General features: G+C 53.2%; 10 protein-coding genes across 10 annotated transcripts; 5 read left to right on the forward strand and 5 right to left on the reverse strand.

The window, feature by feature from the left end:
- Positions 1-1,027: 1,027 nt before the first annotated feature.
- AYL99_07394 (hypothetical protein) lies at positions 1,028-1,579 on the forward strand (the record flags this gene model as incomplete). The annotated part of the gene is made up of 1 exon (XM_018838903.1): positions 1,028-1,579. The coding sequence occupies one exon, from the start codon at positions 1,028-1,030 to the stop codon at positions 1,577-1,579; it is 552 nt and encodes a 183-aa protein (XP_018691671.1).
- Positions 1,580-1,619: 40 nt separating this feature from the next.
- AYL99_07395 (hypothetical protein) lies at positions 1,620-2,540 on the reverse strand (the record flags this gene model as incomplete). The annotated part of the gene is made up of 2 exons (XM_018838904.1): positions 1,620-1,708; positions 1,766-2,540. 2 exons carry the CDS (start codon positions 2,538-2,540, stop codon positions 1,620-1,622), a joined length of 864 nt encoding a protein of 287 aa, XP_018691672.1.
- A 384-nt stretch (positions 2,541-2,924) lies between these two features.
- Positions 2,925-3,756, forward strand: AYL99_07396 (hypothetical protein; the record flags this gene model as incomplete). The annotated part of the gene is made up of 3 exons (XM_018838905.1): positions 2,925-3,085; positions 3,171-3,552; positions 3,613-3,756. 3 exons carry the CDS (start codon positions 2,925-2,927, stop codon positions 3,754-3,756), a joined length of 687 nt encoding a protein of 228 aa, XP_018691673.1.
- A 368-nt stretch (positions 3,757-4,124) lies between these two features.
- On the reverse strand, positions 4,125-5,024 carry AYL99_07397 (hypothetical protein; the record flags this gene model as incomplete). The annotated part of the gene is made up of 3 exons (XM_018838906.1): positions 4,125-4,227; positions 4,283-4,608; positions 4,665-5,024. The coding sequence occupies 3 exons, from the start codon at positions 5,022-5,024 to the stop codon at positions 4,125-4,127; spliced, it is 789 nt and encodes a 262-aa protein (XP_018691674.1).
- A 1,033-nt stretch (positions 5,025-6,057) lies between these two features.
- On the reverse strand, positions 6,058-7,390 carry AYL99_07398 (hypothetical protein; the record flags this gene model as incomplete). The annotated part of the gene is made up of 5 exons (XM_018838907.1): positions 6,058-6,362; positions 6,434-6,533; positions 6,597-6,769; positions 6,851-7,028; positions 7,124-7,390. The coding sequence occupies 5 exons, from the start codon at positions 7,388-7,390 to the stop codon at positions 6,058-6,060; spliced, it is 1,023 nt and encodes a 340-aa protein (XP_018691675.1).
- A 1,110-nt stretch (positions 7,391-8,500) lies between these two features.
- On the reverse strand, positions 8,501-9,433 carry AYL99_07399 (hypothetical protein; the record flags this gene model as incomplete). The annotated part of the gene is made up of 2 exons (XM_018838908.1): positions 8,501-9,132; positions 9,223-9,433. 2 exons carry the CDS (start codon positions 9,431-9,433, stop codon positions 8,501-8,503), a joined length of 843 nt encoding a protein of 280 aa, XP_018691676.1.
- A 1,873-nt stretch (positions 9,434-11,306) lies between these two features.
- On the forward strand, positions 11,307-12,630 carry AYL99_07400 (hypothetical protein; the record flags this gene model as incomplete). Its single annotated transcript, XM_018838909.1, has 3 exons — positions 11,307-11,426; positions 11,478-12,014; positions 12,067-12,630. 3 exons carry the CDS (start codon positions 11,307-11,309, stop codon positions 12,628-12,630), a joined length of 1,221 nt encoding a protein of 406 aa, XP_018691677.1.
- A 775-nt stretch (positions 12,631-13,405) lies between these two features.
- AYL99_07401 (hypothetical protein) lies at positions 13,406-15,306 on the forward strand (the record flags this gene model as incomplete). Its single annotated transcript, XM_018838910.1, has 5 exons — positions 13,406-13,706; positions 13,759-13,966; positions 14,030-14,491; positions 14,576-14,948; positions 15,007-15,306. The coding sequence occupies 5 exons, from the start codon at positions 13,406-13,408 to the stop codon at positions 15,304-15,306; spliced, it is 1,644 nt and encodes a 547-aa protein (XP_018691678.1).
- Positions 15,307-15,697: 391 nt separating this feature from the next.
- AYL99_07402 (hypothetical protein) lies at positions 15,698-16,752 on the reverse strand (the record flags this gene model as incomplete). The annotated part of the gene is made up of 2 exons (XM_018838911.1): positions 15,698-16,417; positions 16,699-16,752. The coding sequence occupies 2 exons, from the start codon at positions 16,750-16,752 to the stop codon at positions 15,698-15,700; spliced, it is 774 nt and encodes a 257-aa protein (XP_018691679.1).
- A 757-nt stretch (positions 16,753-17,509) lies between these two features.
- AYL99_07403 (hypothetical protein) lies at positions 17,510-18,401 on the forward strand (the record flags this gene model as incomplete). The annotated part of the gene is made up of 2 exons (XM_018838912.1): positions 17,510-17,672; positions 17,776-18,401. The coding sequence occupies 2 exons, from the start codon at positions 17,510-17,512 to the stop codon at positions 18,399-18,401; spliced, it is 789 nt and encodes a 262-aa protein (XP_018691680.1).
- Positions 18,402-18,403: the final 2 nt, after the last annotated feature.

Below are 18,403 nucleotides of genomic sequence, written 5' to 3' on the forward strand. Positions count from 1 at the left end.
CAGGAGCGGCAAATCCGCAACCAAGAGAGGGAGAGCGGTGAATGGAAACTGACTGGAGAGTGAAGGAGCGGTTGAGGTGAGGCAGTGAGAGGTCTTGGCAAAAGCTGTAGAAGGCCGCCACTCAGGAAGAAGGCGACGGCGGTGCCTGATTTTTCACCGTCTGATCAAGATAGGGACGATCACGGCTGGCAGCTGATGAACAAGGGTCTCTACTGCATGAACAGCCAATCTGGTAGGGACAGAATGATGTCGACTTGGGCCATGTCTCTCGACCAGGGACGTTGAGGTGCCTGTGGGAACGGAAGGGGGCTTTGCGGCCACCGCGGCGTGGTGGTAATGAGAGGCGGGGCCTAATGTTTGCCTTAGGAAGCTTTTCCGACAGGCAACGGGGCAATGCAGAGGCAGATACAGAAGAATCAGAAAGGCTCCACTGAGAGCCAAGTGGAATGAGATACTTCTGACGATGGCGAAGAAGGAGAAAATAGTCTAGATGGGTGTTTTGTGAGTCGGATGGTCGTTGGACAGAGATGGACCAGGCTCGCAGGCTGCCGTTGACTTAGACGGAGTTGTAGCGGCGTCGGCACATTTCCTTATTGGCGGTTCCGTACTCACCAAACGCGTCTGGCGCGTGAGCAAGCACGAGAGCACACCTAGAGGAGGGGCTTCAAGCTGCTCCTAACCACTCCTGGTCTTCTCACACGTCATGCCTTGTCTGCGCCTTGTCACCACCACTTTTTTTTCGTCTTCGGCGCGCCAGGGTTGATTGCCAGCATGGACAAACAAAAGAAACCTGCAACTGTGCATTCTTTGTCTCTTCCATACCCAGAATCCCAATGGTATCTATCTAGCACGTCGGAATATTCCTGCAACCTTCCGATTAACTAACACAAATTCCTTTATCAGGCCCCCCATCTCTCCTGACTTGGAGCAAGCACTCCTCCAGCTCCTCCTCCGGCTGCTGCAGCCCATAGGCGACTTCAGACGCAACCATGTCCCACGTTCCAAGGGCAAGGGAAGAGGTGGAAAAATGAACGAGAAGACGCAAGAAGACTCTATGCCAGAATGGATGCCCGATGTTTACGACCATCTTACTTTCGGGTTTAATAGCACGGTCCGCAGGCTTGAGTCCTTGGCTCGCAGCCGCAAGCCACAAATGCTATCTCAGCACACAGACGCCGACCCATCGTCGGGACACCCACTCGCAAATCTCTCAGTCGTGTTTGTCTGCCGCCAGAATCTGCCTGATATAATGACATCCTCAATACCCTTGCTGTTAGCAACCTCAGCTCCCATCAACACCAGGGCCAGGCTGGTGGAATGGTCCTCACAGGCCGAAGAGCAGGTTGCTCGAGCACTGCAGCAGCCTCGTGTGGGCGTGGTCGGTGTTGGGGAGGCGACGCCTGGCGCTGAAACACTTCTGCAATTTGTGCGAGACAATGTTGCTACGGTTGATGTACCCTGGCTCGATCAGATACCCAAACCCATATACCATCCCGTCAAAATCCAAACGGTCGACTCAGCATCCAGGCCCAAGGCCACACTCCAAAATCGCAAGCGGAAGGAGTTAGGAGATGGCTGAAGGTGCTGAAAACAGCTGAGCTTGAAGGTTGGTCGAAACATCAACGAATGAATGGAATGCGGACGGGAACGCGTTTGCGATATTCAATGTAGTCTTCTCCAAAGAAAGAAACCAGATGTCTTTCTTCATCTGTGATCGAATCATCAACACTGTGAGGCATGAGGAACCCACAAGGGAACAACTTACGAACGATTCGGTGGTGGAAAAACTTCCACAATACCACAGCATATATTACGAAGCAAATGCGATTCCCCAGCAGTACCTGCGTCCCCAAACCCCACCAGAAGAATCCGAAATAGGAGGGATGCCTTGAGAAGGCATAGACTCCATCCGTCACCAGGACATGGTCTGCTCGCTTCGTCCATTGCACAACATGGTTGAAGTTTGTCTTTGCCTGTCGCATGGCGGCACTTCTGACAAGCTGGCCCACGACAATCAAAGTGGCGCCCAGCCCAACTGTTATCGAGGACGGAATCGATGGCAAGATTCTGGGGATATGGAAAGGCAACCTCAGCCATGTTGGAGCGTAGTCAGAGTACAGCCAGTACCGGGCCAGCAATTCAAGCATGGCGGAGGTATGGGCGGCGGCATAGCCAATGCCATTCGACAGTAAGAGAAAGGACGAGATTGAGGCATCCGGGGGGTTGTATCTTGCCGTCATGTCGAATTCAAGGTAGTGAAACAGGGCCAGTGTTGCGACAAAGCATGGTGCTCTCCAAAGTCCGTTGCCCCAATGCACCAGCTCCACTGTGAGGATTGTAGAGATGCCTAGTGCGATGCCCAACGCAAAGGCACGAATAGACACCCCTGAGAGTGCCCGTTTACCCCCAGGCAGGTATAGTGGTGGAATATACATGGGCTGCAAATTCGCGCGGGCACTACCGTTAATGTGTTCTTGAATCCTGTCTCTTGGGAATTCATGAATGATCCCTGGAGAACTGAGGGCCGAGGAGTCGGACATGTTTTGGACTGCCGTTGCCGTAAGTGGGCGGATGGGCGAAACTGGGATGGGGTTGTTTAAGGGGCTTTTATCTGGCAATTGGACTAATCAAAGAGCTTACCCTTCATGACAAGACACAGAGGGCATTTTAGATAAACCAGAAAGAATGACCGAATCACAAGGAATGCATAACTGAGAAGAACAATAGCAAGGAAGCGCCTGAGGAGGTCGTCGGAGGCTCAAAGCGTCCGCAAAATTGTGTCATCAGACTTGAAACAAGGCCAAACAAAAGGCTAGGTGCAGTCCCTTCGCATCAACTATTTTCCGGCCCGAGCATCTGATTGCATCTGGGTGGCATCTCCTTGACCTTTTTTTTTCCAAATATCACGGGCCTTTTCTTGCAACATGCGTACTCATCCAGAGTGGCAGAAGGCCCAGCGAGGCGATCTCTATCATGCTTTTGTTCCCGAGCTCATCGCAGCTCGAGACCGGTGCAAGCAAGCTTGTGACAAGTTAAATTCCTCCCAATCGACCACGCGACGCAGAGTAATCGAACTATGGAGAGAGTAAGTGAGCGAAAGATCGGTCGCATGCACACGAATCTCATGTGCGCATTGTCTTATGTCTGCCTCGCAGAATCACTAACGATAGTCGCCCCCTTCCACCTTTGCAGCCGTCTTTGGAAGAAGAGGACAAGCTCTTCGAAAAGGAGCCCTGGATTTGCGGCCCAATCCACGCCGATTACGGCTTCAACATTTTTCTGGGTGAAGGGACACAGCTGAATTTCAACTCTACATTCATCGACACCTGCCCGATCCGCATTGGAGCGCGTACCCTGGTCGGGCCGAACTGCAGCTTCTATTCTGGAACGCACCCGCTTGATCCGGCACTCAGGAATGGAACCAATGGTCCCGAGCTTGGGAAAGAGATAAACATTGGTGAAGACTGCTGGCTGGGGGGGAATGTCATTATCTTGCCTGGAGTGACCATTGGGCGAGGGAGCACTATTGGAGCCGGCAGTGTGGTGACAAAGGTACCAGGCTTGGGAATCTCCCTCCTCTGGGGGCCAGTCTCCTCGCTAACTCTTGATTAGGACGTCCCTGCTTTCCATGTAGCGGCCGGCAACCCTGCCAGGATTTTGAGAAAGATTCAAACTTCGATGGACCCGACTCAAGAGATCCCGGCGACGGCAAAGACAGACAGGGAGCAAGGCGCGGAAGATGTGATGTCTGCATGATAGAACCTTCCGACGAATAAAATACAGGACCTTTTTCATCACCCTGCTTCCAGGCCGTGTGCGTGATAGTGCAAGCTTAAAATTTGCATCTCCTTCTCCCCCTGAAATCACGTTGAATGTTGATAAATAACCCTTCGATGTTCGCCAGTTCCTACCTCCGACGCACTTTCCAGATTCCCAAGGGTGGCGGATCAGTTCGTCGATACAAATCCGTCCTTTCACGCCCAGTACCATATAACATGGAGCAAAATCGATGGTATATACGAGGATTGGACTTTGTGCAAGTCTTGTTGCTGCGGCCACCACCAGTTGTTCTCAGTAGTCTCCTGAGCCAACGCATGAGTTCGAGGCTGTCGTCAACTGCTCATTCATGCCCATTTCTCATAATCCGGGAAGTAACTGTTGTGTATCCTTTCCGCATAGGCCAAGACGCTGGAAAAGCTTTTTACGAGCATTTTTGACTCTGGCGCGCTACAACGCAAGATCAGTGACCGTCCGCTGGGCGACACTGATTTGGGATCCTCACCTGTCACTTACGAGCACAGAAACTATGAAACCGAACAAAGTTGCGTCGGCTTCGCTTGGTCGTTCTCCTCCCAGCAGCCAAACAGGCTCATCTCTACCCGAAGCCTGCCGTAGCCTGCTTCTGAGAACACTGTCGATGGAGTGCCAGATCTCCATCTTCAAACTTCTCACCTCTTCGCTCGTCAGCCGTCCCACTCCTTGGCCATGCAGAGTCTTCGTGACGCCTCGATAGATGAGCAATCCGACAAGGACGCGAACTGGAAATGGCATCGACCACAGAGCTTTTTCCCTCTGGACATAGAAGTTTTCGACCCACCGCTCGCGCATCTGGTGACGATGTCAATTCCTTTCTGTGGCAGACCAGGCGCTGGGGGAATCCTCACATGGTAGAAATATAACTTGTCTTCCAGCAGGGCTCGAAAACCAAGATCATTTAGCTTCAATTCTTCCGGCAAGCTCCCATTCAGATCTGGGAGGTGGCCCATGCTCAAGAGCCTCTGGATGATGAACGTTGAGTCTCCCAAGAGAGAGGGTTCATTGTGGCCATCCTCCTGAAGGGGCCCGAGATCCACATAGGGGATTTTGCCCTTCGGCGCTGCGTTGACCGATCCGGCTTCGACGTCGTAAGCCAGCCCAGCGTGTCGAAACCGGAATTCGACCTTTGTCACAAAGGGCGACCAGCTGTATACGCCCTTGTCAGGCCAGCCGCGGGATAGGATTGGCTTGGACTTTGGGGTGGACATGATTTTGGGAGCTGACCTGAGCTTTCAGAGAGTACAGAGGTCTCAAATGCACGAGACAGATCTACATGCGGTTTACAGAGTCGGACATCGTTGTCGATATATACCTCGAAACCTTGAAACATACCCCAGCAAGGCCAGGACTAGTGGGCTAATCAGCTTCTCAGTCCCCAGGCAGCCCCAGGCACCAACTCCGCTCGGAGCTACAACGAACTGAATTCCGACTTCTGATTCTTGGCGAGACGACCAAAGGAAACGTCAGTGGTCAAAGCCACTCTCACTCCATTGAAGGCATTTTTTCCATATGTGGTCTGGCCGACAGCAGAAAGAGAGGGTGGGCAGGGCGCAAGATCTGTGTAGGGAGCTTCATCTCTCAAAGTCCGACGGGCTCTTATCTGCGCCGAATGGCACCGGCCAGACGGGTGCAAAGAAGCGAGATCTTGAGCTCAACAAGATAAGTTCTCCTGAAGCTTTGTGGTGAGGCAGTAAGTAAGAGTAACACACGTCGCCAAGGGCAAAATCTTGCTCCGGCCTGACTTGCTCCCACGAAGGGAAAAAAAGGAAAAGAAAAAGAATCACAGAAAGCACCCAAAAAAAAAAACCTCTCTCCAGAACCACCAGAGTTTGAACCAACAAAAACTTTTTCCTCAAGACCGCATCCACATTATTCTGCGGTGTGTTCAAGAGGGAAGTTAAACCTTGCTCCGGCGGTTTCGCAGCAGAGTGGTTTTTTGATTGTTTGTGACAATCATCATTCAAAGCGCCCGGTTAGGTCTTGGAATCACTCAAGACCGGTTGGCTTCATCCGAATTGTCGAGAGGAAATATACAAACACAATATATATGGTTTCAAATTGTGGGGAGCCAGGCAGGGAGAGGAGAGTGGTGCGGCAGAGGTGGACGAGGCAGAGGCGCGGCAGAATTCTGTGGACGTGGTCAAGGCAGTCGGCGGATTTTGTTCCTTTTGGCTAGGAACAAGATTGCTTAGTCTACTCAACTCAAGATTGCGAGACGGAATCTATCTTTTGAGCCGATCTTTACTTCAAGTCCGCGATGCCCGCAGCAATACTATCCTCCAGGCTCGTCCAGCCAGGAACGCCGAAGAACGACTTGATGAGGTCTTCCGCCCTCTTGCTCCCCTTGATATCCGTCAGGTCGCGACCTTCGTTCGGCGGAGCTTTGGGGATCTTATTGTTTTCCGGCCGCAGCTTGTTCAAAATATTGATGATATCGGTCCAGTTGTAAGGGCCGGCAAACGCAAAAAGTCGTTCGTTCTGGACTTCCGGGTCAAGCAGCGCAGCAACATGGACGCGAGCATCGTCTCGGACGTCGACATACCATTCTTCAAAAGAAAAGGCCATCAGTGACGGACTGGGAGGAATCACTCGGGAGCATGGACACGGTGTAACTCACGCGGCGGCAGCGTGCCGAGGATACGCTCATTGCCTTCCAAAAGACTACGAACCCAGCCCATGGTGCTCCCGAAGCCTTCGGGCAACAAGATCCGGCCGAGCTGGAGGTTCCCTTGGAGTCACTACCGTAAAATTGGATAGGGCGGTGGGAATAGAATACACACGTTCATGTTCGGCAACACACTGTTGACCGCGAAGCCCGGCTTGTTCTCTTCCGCCCACTTCCAGAACTCACGCTCCTGGAGCATCTTCGAGGCGCCGTAGACCAGGTACGGCTTGGCCTCGGCGGGGGCGTCTTTGCTGTACGCGGCGTCGACGATCGAGCCATTCCAGGTGTCTGTGCAGAATACTTTCAGCATTTCACCATCCCCAGCGGAGTTGGGTTATTCTCAAGCTCGGGGGTGTGACTCTTGCCTACTTTCGTCGACGGTCATTCGCTTGTTTGGCTCGGGGACCAGCGCTGCGGTGGACGAGGACGTCAGCACGAAGCTCTTGACCGACTGCTCCGCCGCCGCCGCCCTGAGGAGATTTACGGTGCTGGCAATGACGCCGGGAATCACGGCGTCCGGGTCGGAGCTGAAAGAGACGTCCGTCGCCTGTTGACATTAGCACAGCGAGCGAGGATCCATCAGCATGAGCTCGACCGTAATGCGGAAACCCGAAACCCGGACCTTCGCACGAACATACGTACCACATGGACCACACCCGAAACGCCCCGGACAACCTCGTCGAACGCCCCAGGGGCATTCAGTGCCGTGACAATGGCTGTCTCGAACCTGCCCGTCCCGTAGCGGTCCTCGAAGAATTTATTGAGCCAGGGTTTCTCGCTGCGCACGGTGCCGCGCACATTGTAGCCTTCTTCGAGGAGGACATCGATAATGTGCGATGCAATGTATCCATTTGCACCGGTCACGAGGACCCATCCCCCTCTCGGGATGCGGCGGTGCTCTGGCGCCATTGATCTTTTGTAGGCTACCTCTTCTCCTTTTTCCCGCGCCTGCCGCTCGGATATCCTCTCTCGGGGAAATTTGCGAGTTTCCAGAAGTTGGACGAGTTCGGAGTGCTGAAATTGATATTTCTACTCTTGCGCTCGTCCCTATTCTTCGATCTATCTATTCAGCTCAACTTCTGACACTTTTAGTGGAGCCCGCAATATTAAATCAATAAAAGGGACAAACAAGCAAGCAAAGCCCCCTCTCTTCTCCCCCAACGGCAGGCGGGGGAATCTATTCCTCCGTAGACGCGTGTTTGATTTCTAAGAATGTCGACGCAAGCAGGCCGGCGCTGGAGCTCTAGTGAGTAGCCGTACAGAAGCGAGATCTCGGCCGAATAATACATAAGCCATATATGTACCTCGTATGTATCGACGCGACTACATATGCATACGGAAAACTTGTGGAACTGGCTGGGGTCCTTGACTGAACTTGGTGGTGAGTGAGGATGTGCATGATAACTACCGAGGTATTTATTTCCTTCGGCTATGGCCCAGAGCCTATGCGAAGCGTCTATGTGAATGTGCCTGTGTTACCGGAGCCCCCTGGGGCACGGAGCCTATTCTGCGTCCTTGATGCCGGTGGGAGATCTTTAGGTACGGGAACAGGTGGGACGGTCGTGGGTGGTGTTGTTGCGGGTGTAGAGCAAGCCGGTCCCGCATGACCTACTCCTCAAACTCATTGGAGTCGGAGACGTGGACTTCCGTGGACATTGTGTATGGGCGGTGTTATGGTGTGGAGATCTTTTGACAGACGAGCAAATAGTGTTGGAACACTCAATAGCGGAGCTACGAGGTTGAGGTTGCATTAGAAGACTGACATGGGTCAGCTCTAAGGATCGGCTCAACGGCGGACTAACAGCCAGCTACCCACTGAATAGAAACAAATCCTAGCTTGTGGAGACGAAACATAAGCAGCATATTGCTTGAACAGTCAGCCATCGAAGTCATCACATCTACCAAGCAGTCCCCTGGTGCATTGCCACTTCTGTCGCGGACGCGAGGTTGAAAAGCACCGCGTTGCTTCTTGCTGCAAACCAACCCAATGTTACTCCTCCAATCAACGATAAGGGTCCTTCATGCCAACATCAGCAGTATGCTCACGACCGCCAGTGCAAGAGCAGTCGTCGCGAAACGCCCTTGGCCGTCGACACTTCTCCCCACGCCACCAGCCTGAGGCTCAGATGATGTGGAAGATTCTGGTGGCGGCTGGACCACCTCTGTGCTGGTGGTTGCTTCCGGAGTGGTAAGAAACGGAGTGGAGGTCGAGGTTGTGGTTAAAACCACTGTCAGGACTGTTGCAGGTGACGTCGTCGGAATGGGTGCTTCTGTGGTGGTAGGCGGTGGAGGCGGGCTTTCAGTCGTAGAGGGAACCGCCGCTGTGGTCGGGGTGGTGCTGAGCTGGTCTGTTGTGCTTGGTGTGACTGTGGGGGTTGTCGTGCCGCCAGCCCCAACCGTCGCGACGGACGCCACCGTGTTCCCTGCTGTCGCCTTGCAGTCGTCTGGGCCGAGCGTCACCGACGATCCATCCGTGTCAACCAATACGGTACACGATGCATCGCTGCAACAGACACCGTTAGAGCCGCAGAAGCCACAAGTCAAGCCAATTGCGCAGCCACCTCCGGCGCTGTCGTCGCAGCAAACATCTCCCTGAGGAACAGCTCCTCCGTTAGCACAGCAGACATCATTGACACCGTTATAGCAACCGTCTATATTGGAAGATTTGTCAGCGGAGCAAGCACGAGACAGGAAACAAAAATTCCAAGGAGAAAAAAGAATGGGTCTGTATCTAATCGTACCAGGACATGGCGTCGAGTCTGATACACTGCAATCATCTCGCTTGACCACGCCGTCGAAGTTGAAGAAATCGAACCGGAGTTGGCTGGAATTTCGAATGCTGCGCGTGTACCCTTGAGCGAGGTCAATGGGGTAGAGGGGCGGGAAATTCGAAGCGAAGACGACAGTGGACAAGAACACAAGGAGCAGAAATGGCGACATCACAGGACCCATGCTTCCTGAGAGATATAAGTGATCGGAAAGAGTAAATGCAACAGTGCTGATTCAACAAACAACAAGCAAGTTCCAGTGCTTCGTTTCGAGTGCCTCAAAATCTTTGCACAGTTTTCTCCCTCGACGCATTTCGTGGACGGCGCGCCGTATATGAGCGAACTGGCGCGATGCTGGCACAAATGCACTCGACTCCTTACCTGGGTCGCGGGATGAATACGAGGGCTCAAGGTTTCTGCAAAGATGGACAGGAACATTTACCTGACACAAGTTCCACGACCCACCAACGACGAGGAAGCCCAGCCTTATGGCATAGAAGCTTAAGAAGCTTTCACGAGCTTAGTTACTCTTGTTTTACCCTTGGCGGTGTTTTGGCCAGGCAAGACGAGTGCAAAGATCCAATCAACGAAGTCAAGAACTTTGTTGTTTTCAGCTCAGCCGCACGTGGTGCACGTAGTACGAGGTTAGCCGAACAGTCAACACATCTAGACATGAGACTCAGTCTTTTCCAAACCCTCGGCTCTTTTGGCGAGGACAAGAAACTTCCCAGATAAAGTCTCCATAATAGGGGGCCGGGGTACGGGCCGGGGCTGTAGGAGTAGAGTTGGGTTGTCGTCTTGCCGTTCACGAACTGCGCTTAGGTCCAGTGCCACTCCACACAAGAGTCTGAGGACAGTCGCTCAGAGCTGTCTCGCCTCGGGGCATATCACATGCTTGAATCTTTCAGGTGGTCTTCATCTGCTGAGGGTGTAAATCACTTCCAGCGCCTCTTAACTGGGCGGCGACATTCTGTGTCTTGGAGACCAACAAGGACGAAGGAGGAGGAGGAAGAGAAAGTAGTGATAAACATCTCAATCCGGAAGGAGCAGTTCGTTCGGGGAAATGTTAATCCGTAGCTTGAGTAGCTCCATCGCTCTTGGCATCTTGGCATCTTGGCATCAATCAATCTACAGCCCTCGAAGCCGTCCGCCTTCTCTTCACCTGCTCTCGATCAACAGGCTTGTCCGACAATTGCCCCGGGGAATACCACCTTGGACACCGCCAGCCGGTCGATGAAGACATGGACATCTTATCTTCGGACTTTCTCCGTCTCGAGTCTCCATTCGGAAAAGCGGTGGTTCTCGTTCAAGCTCCCGTCTTTGCTTACGCTTTCGAATCCTCCTCGTATCTAACTCAATTGCTCACTGTTCATTCTTCCTGGTAGATGGACTTGAGAGACAACTTGACATAGGATGGAACTACATATGATGAAATTCTTCCACCCTTGTGAGCAACTTCGCGAAATAACACTCCGCAACCAGTGGTCTGTGACGATTCGCGACTTCACCGAGATTTTGAGTCTCGGCTGGTGCCTCGATACCCGTGTCATTGCTATAAGCGCTGACGTGGTCATGACTTATCACCATAATTGGCACGAGGTTTCCTGGTGCTTTTCCGATGCAAATCATTGTGTGGGGTCAAGTGCAATCCACCCTCAATATGTGTCGGTTCGTGAGAGCTGCTCACGGTCGGCATACTCTCGAAATACTACCTCGCTTCTTGAGTCCGGTGGGCTCTACGCGGAGGTGATCCTCAGGCCAACGCCGGCTTTCTTGCGCTAACAAGTGATGGTAGCGTATCCTTTTAAGCACAAATCTCAAAAAATGCGATCGATATGACTTCAGTTCTTTCCCAAGTCCTCCGTTCTGCATTTGATTTTTTGCAATTAGTCCAGGCTCATTTTGAAGTGCCCGTCAGTTGAGCAATGGAACCTGTACATATCGATCACCATAGCCTCGTTGGCCTAGCGGAGTCCATCGCTTCAAGCGCGAAGACAATCGCCGATATCCTTGAGAGACAGAAGCTTCCACAGCCCTCTTTCTTGCCTAACAGCCCCATGAAATACCCAGATCTCACTCAGCTGCAGGAAGCTCGGATGAATCTCATCACTTCCGCTTGGGCAGTCGAACAACTGGCGGCCGGCCCACAGGATTATATCTATTGGCAGGCCTACACGGTACGCTGTGATGCTCCCAAGAGGCACTTTTAATTATCTCATTATTGGTAGGTTAAGCATGATCTCACCGTCCTCAACATGTTCGCGAGATTTGGCGTCTTCGACGCGGTGCCGACGGATGGCGATATCTCTTATGTGGATCTTGCACGAAAGGTACCCCTGACCGAAAGACAGCTCCGCCGCCTATTTCGACATGCCATGACCAAGAACATATTCTTTGAACCCAGGCCTGGCCACGTCGCTCATACTTCTTTCTCAATGGCGCCTGTCAAGAACCCGACTTTAAAGCCGTGGATCCATCACAATCTTGGGGAAGTTCTACCTGCCAGTTCACGTTTGGCGGATGCTGTGGAAAAGTATGGCGACTCGCAAGATCCGACGGAAACAGCATTAAACATGGCCTGGAACTTGGGAAAGGGAAAAGGGCTGTTTGAGTGGCTTCAGAATGATGGAGAGGGATCTGAGAAGGGCTGGCGGGCTCGGCTATTGGCTCAAGCCATGCAAGCCATGGACGGTGGTGGTCATGATAGAAAACACACCATTCAGGGGTTCAATTGGGAGGCTCTCGGTGAAGCTACTGTCGTCGATGTGAGTAACTGGAAATCACAACTGTCAAATTCTTGTCTGACCACCTGTGTAGGTCGGAGGATCGAGTGGGTTCATCTCAATGTCGTTGGCTGAGCAGTTTCCTGCCCTTCGATTTGTGGTCCAGGACCGGCCGGAGGTCGAGGATGCTTTCGATGCACTCATTCCCTCCGGTTTGAAATCACGAATCACATTTCACCGACACGATTTCATGGCACCCCAGCCCCTGCATAACGCCGACGTCTTCCTTCTCCGCCATGTCCTGCATGACTGGTCCGACGCCATCGCTATGCAAATCCTACGGAATCTCATCAATGGCGTCGGCGGAAATATGAAGGATGGCGCACGGATCATTATCTCGGATAACGTGATGCCGCCAATAGGGGCTGCCCCTCCGCCATTAGAACGCCTCACCACGACTGCAGACCTCCAAATGTGGACAGTATTTAATTCCCTCGAGAGAAGGAGGGAAGACTGGATTGAGCTATTCAAGAAGGCGGATGAGAGGTTAGAGGCTGTGGCGTTCTTGCAACCTAAGGGCAGCTCAGATACGGTCATTGAGGTTGTCTTCCACAAGACACAGATGTCCCCAGGAGAAGGAAACCGACTCGAGGAATAGCATGTCACTGTCGCAGTCCTTGGCTGCGGCTGCGGTGACAAAGGATGTGGCTGGGCACGTGTCCCATCAGATATCATTCTTTGTGGTAAAGTTCGTTCAACAATGTCTTCTCATCTCAGAGCAGCTGATCAGATCGTACAAAGTACTGGAGGTGTGACAGGTATGTAAGACTGCCAAGTGATGAGGCTTTCGAGCTGTTGAGGTTCAGCCTTGCTGTCGCCCGGCATATATCACGGCTTCTGTGGCTCATTGACCAAAGAACACAGATATCACCGTCAAATATTTATAACTTGTCATGTTCTCAATCGTCCGCCTGTAGCCTTGTCCTACCTCCACATGCCATTCCCTGTCACTCGGTGCCTTGTCCCACAGCAAGACTTCCATCGCCACATAGGGAGGACCGGAAGTCGCAGATGTTGGATAGAAGCAGAAGGTGAAGAAGAGACTCGCATTGTCGGACAAAGCAACTCGTCCAGCTGACACTTGAGCATGAGGCGTCTCTTCACTTGTTCCACGGCCACGTGAACAAACATTGTCTGCGACTGCCTTGGCGACTACAAGTACTCAACCATCGAATCGCGCCTGCTTCACCCTCCTGATCCTCGAGATCTCTTTGTTCTTCTTCTCTTCCTCCTGCACACCTCGACTTCTCTTCACCACAGTTGTGCTTCCACGTCGCTGTGCATACTTTCCGCAGTTGATCAAGTGTATCAACATCGACAACATCATCCAGTCGCAGCCACACAGACACTATCTTACCTCCTCTTCACTCACCATGCCTGGGGGCGGGGCTGTCCACCTTGCGGCCACGACCGATGTCGCCCGCGTTGAAGCACCTGTCACTTTCAGGGCTTACCTGATGTGCGCCTTTGCGGCCTTCGGAGGAATCTTCTTTGGGTATGACTCAGGATACATCAATGGCGTTATGGCCATGAAGTATTTCATCCATGAGTTCACTGGCGACCCATATCCTGGACCAAATGCTACTGCTGCAGAGCGCGCAGCTTTTGTGATCCCTTCATGGCGCCAGTCCCTGATCGTGTCAATCCTGTCTTGTGGGACTTTCTTCGGTGCAAGTAGGTCAATCCCAGATCATTATCCTCGAGCCATACTGACTCTATCTTTCAGTCATTGCCGGAGACCTCGCTGACTTCTTCGGTCGTCGAACCACCATCATTGCCGGTTGTGTCGTGTTCTGTCTCGGTGCCGCGCTCCAGACCGCTTCCACAGCTTACGGTCTTCTCATCGCCGGTCGTCTCATAGCCGGGTTTGGTGTTGGCTTTGTGTCTGCCATAATCATACTGTACATGTCGGAGATCTCGCCCCGCAAGGTCCGGTAAGTTCCCCTGGAAGTCTCGATGAATATTGCTCAAGTATCCAATTCTGACTGGCCATATAGCGGTGCTTTGGTTTCTGGATATCAGTTCTGCATCACTCTTGGTCTCTTGTTGGCCTCGTGCGTTGTCTACGGCACACAAAATTTCACCGACTCCGGCTCCTATCGCATCCCAGTTGGTCTTCAGATGCTCTGGGCGATCATCTTGGCCGCAGGACTGTTCACCTTGCCCGAATCTCCACGTTATTTTGTCAAACGCGGCAACCTGGACAAGGCAGCTCATGCTCTTGCCAGGCTCCGAGGCCAGCCTCGCGGGTCTGAGTTGATCCAGCAGGAGTTGGCGGAGATCGTCGCAAATCACGAGTATGAGCTGCGAGTCGTTCCTCAAGGTAGTTACTTTGCAAGCTGGGCCAACTGCTTCAAAGGCAGTCTGTTCACACCGTCCTCCAACCTGCGTCGGACGATTTTGGGTACTTCTCTGCAGATGATGCAGCAATGGACAGGAGTCAACTTTATCTTCTACTTGTAAGTCGTTTTCAGCAACTTGCTCATTTCTCGCGGTTCTTACTACCGAGGTTTTTCGATTGCACAGCGCTGACAGTCCATTAGCGGAACGACTTTCTTCACTCAGCTTGGGACAATTCAGAATCCCTTCTTGATTTCTCTAATCACTACCCTCGTAAATGTCTGTTCGACACCGCTGTCTTTCTGGATCATTGAGCGATTTGGTCGGCGATCGATCATGATCTGGGGCGCTCTCGGGATGGTCGTGTGCCAGTTCATCGTCGCAATTGCTGGAACTGTGGACGGCCACAACCCGCAGACAGTCAAAGCTGAGATCGCCTTCATCTGCATCTACATCTTCTTCTTTGCAACCACCTGGGGACCAGGCGCATGGGTTGTGATCGGAGAAGTCTTTCCTCTCCCCATCCGGTCACGAGGAGTGGGACTGTCTACCGCATCGAATTGGCTCTGGAATTGTGTAAGTGCGACAGTCCTGTTTGCTTTGCGATGCATCGATAAACTGACGCATGTTACAGATCATTGCCGTCATCACACCGTACATGGTTGGTCCTGACAAAGGCAACCTCGGGCCCAAAGTGTTCTTTATCTGGGGTTCTCTGTGTGCCTGTTGCCTTGTGTATGCCTATTTTCTCATTCCTGAGACCAAGGGCCTCACACTTGAACAAGTCGACCGCATGCTGGAAGAGACGACGCCACGGACCTCGTCGCGATGGGTACCGAAGACGACCTATGCGGCAGAAATGGGAGTCACCGAGACGGGGGAACTCAAGTCCGACGTTGTTGAAAGCACTCAGCAGAAGAGTTCCGCAGTTTGAAACAAGCGCAAGGAGACGATGGAGAGACATATGTATCGGCCAAACACCGGCTCGTGCTGTGTTTTCACAAATGGAGCGTCTGCCAGGGGAACAGTGTGCATTATTCCATCTACCACTTTCGAGAAGATAGGAAATAACAGTGGAAGTTGTTCATTCTATGTTATGCACATGCTGCCGGTTGCTTTCGAGGATGATTTTTCTTCTCGGCCGACTGTGAGAGCCTGAGCGGCTCACGACGATCGAGCGAGCTAGGTCACCCTCCGGGACGGAAAGTTTCACGATGGACAAGCAATCCCTGTAGTCTAGACCCCCCTGCTGTCTATGGACGTTTGAACACTGTAAAAGAAAAAGCGCCCAGAAATTGTCCGACCACTGTAGCCCGAAGAAAACTCTATAACTTTGCCTTCGTCCACGGCTCGCCGACCAACGACAGGCCCGTCACCTTCTCCAGCTCTTGGACCGCCTCCTTGGTCTTGCCCAGCACGACCCGGATGGTCCGCATGCCCAGGCTACGGGCGGTCTTGAGATTCTCGCCAATGTCGTCCAGGAAGACAATGTCGTGGTACTGGATGGTCGGATCCCACTTCTCGCGCATCAGCTTGACGGCGTAGTCGTAGATGTCGCGATTGGGCTTGCGCATGCCGACGTGGGCGCTGGACACGAAGATCTCAAAGACCTGGCGCACGTCGTCGGCCGACGGGTTGTTGAACGGGTGGCCCTCCGGATAGACGGTGGTGTTGGACAGGGCGGCGAGGCGGTAGCGGCCGTCGGCCTTGAGCTTGAGCAGGGCCGGGTACATCCACGGGTCCGGGTTGCGCGAGTAGGTCATCATGGTCCAGTAGAGCGACTCGGTGTCGATGTCCGGGACAGGCGGCAGCTTCGACGCGTCCGTGACCCCGAGCTTCTCGCGGTGGAACTGCGCCCACAGGTCCGGCCGCTGCAGGTCCGCCTTGAACATGCGGAAGTACTCGGCGTCGTTGGGGATCTCGCCGCGCTCCAGCCGGTGCCAGGCCCCGTTGGGCGTCAGCGCTCGGATCGAGTAGTTGATGTAGCCCGTCGGGATGCCCTCCTTGATCTCATAGTCGAGGATGGCCTGGAAGGGAGATTGGACCTGTGTGGTTGAACCCCCCGCAAAAAATGGTCAACATCAGTTCATCTCAGGGGTCGAATAGCTTTGTCCACGCGGGATATCATTTCTTCCTTTCTTTCTTTCTTCCTTCCGTCCTTCCTTCCTTCTCTCTTTTCCCGATTTTCGGAGCGGAGCGTACTGGATCTTTCCACCCCGTGGCAAAAATCCAGCTGGCCGTTTTAAGCACGTCCATGCACAAGCGGAGGGAATCGAGAGAAGGAAGCAGCGGGAATAACAACAGCAGGAGTGGAAATAAGACTTACACAAACACCTCCAATATCAAACATGAGCACCTTGGGCCGACCCTGCACGGCCATGGTGATGGTGATGGATGTGAAAACAGAAAGTCCAGCAGTTCTATTCGGCAAACAGAGGGGGAGCGAGAGCGAGAGAGATAGGTTGAGGGAAAAGGAGGGTGGGTAGGTAGGTAGGTGGGCAGATAAGTAACTCAACGAACGCAATTAATTATTTATCAACTTGGTCGCATAGTTGATTTTCTCTAGAATCTAGAATCTAGGAGATATAATTTGTGCAAAAGGACGAAATTGCAGTAGCCGGCCTTTGGGTGAGGAAATAATGGTTCATGTGTATGTTCGTTCCCCATTGGAGTAGTTGGCCGAGCCGCTGCTTCGAGGCATGAGCCGAGGTCATGCATTTCCGAGAGAGAGAAAGAGAGAGAGAAAGGGAGAGAGAGGCGATGTCAGGCTCTCTAGCGCCTAGGTACTTCCGCCACTCAGACATAGGCTTACCAGACACTCATTCATAGATACAAAATACCATGCCCCTACGTTACCTGCCACCTGATACCACTGCGATATACACAGATCCCCTCCTAGGCCATTCAGCGATGGATGGAATTCACTTGGTGGCGCCTGTACTCCGCGGTAATAGTTGTACGGTGGCGTCTAGTGCGGCGCATTGTCCCCGAGACGCGCCTTACGTGATCCATCCAGACCGCGTCGCGGCACCCACGCGGGGTCAGGGAAATATTATCTCAAGTCTCACTGAACAACGCAACCACTTCTATTGATGAGAGAGAATTCTCGGATTCCTCAATCAGCCAGTCAGTCAGTCATGGACGAACCATCCATCTCGGCGCTCAAAGCAGCCTTCATCCGCTCCCAAGTCCGCCAACTCGAAACACCGCTAGAGCCATCGACGCAATGGCGCGATTTGCTGCCCGAGACCGAGGAGGGCCATCTTAGCGACAAGCTGATCCAGGACCTCGTTTCCAAAGGTACACCCCCCCAGACACCCAGCCTCACTTGATTCCGCATACCACGTAAACGCCTGGGCCGTCCACTCTCGGGGCTAACAAGAAAGCTGATCGTTGCGCGCAGTCAATGACAAAATCAAACAGCACAACCGCCTCATCTTCTCCACACAGTCGCAGCGCCACGTCGCCGAGCAGATCGAGTCGCTGCACTGGGCGCGCGCGTCGGCAGACTCCTCGTCGTCGGTGCGCGCCGTAGAGCTCGACACGGTCGCGGTCCGCCGGGACGCAGACCTGACGGACCCAGACTTCATCGCGTCCCTGCCGCATGAGTATGACGCCCTCCATGTACACCCGGACCACGCAGCCCGACGAGCAGGAGAAGAGGAACAGGAGCAGGGAGAAAGGGACGCGGAAGAAGACCAACACCGATACACCCGTATGCGCGAAGAGTTGCTCTCCCTCAGCCGGCAGAGAGACGCGTTGAAGGCCAAACTCGCCCAGTACCGGCACCTACAGAAACTGACGGAACCGCTGCGCGAGCCGCACGAGAACATTCAGCCCAATCTGGTCACCAGGGACGGCGAGCTGAGCCAGCAACTAGACCGCACGAGGGTGCTGCTGGCGCGGGTCACGGCGCGGGTGGGTGAGATGGGGAAGGCAAAAAGGTCGCGTCAAGAGGACCCGTCAACAGCGCCGCAGACGGATCAACAGAAACTCGCATGGGTGATGGGACGAAGCGAGCTGGGATGAAA

The sequence above is a fragment of the Fonsecaea erecta genome, assembly GCF_001651985.1.
Source record: "Fonsecaea erecta strain CBS 125763 chromosome Unknown Scaff6, whole genome shotgun sequence".
NCBI lineage: Eukaryota > Fungi > Ascomycota > Eurotiomycetes > Chaetothyriales > Herpotrichiellaceae > Fonsecaea > Fonsecaea erecta.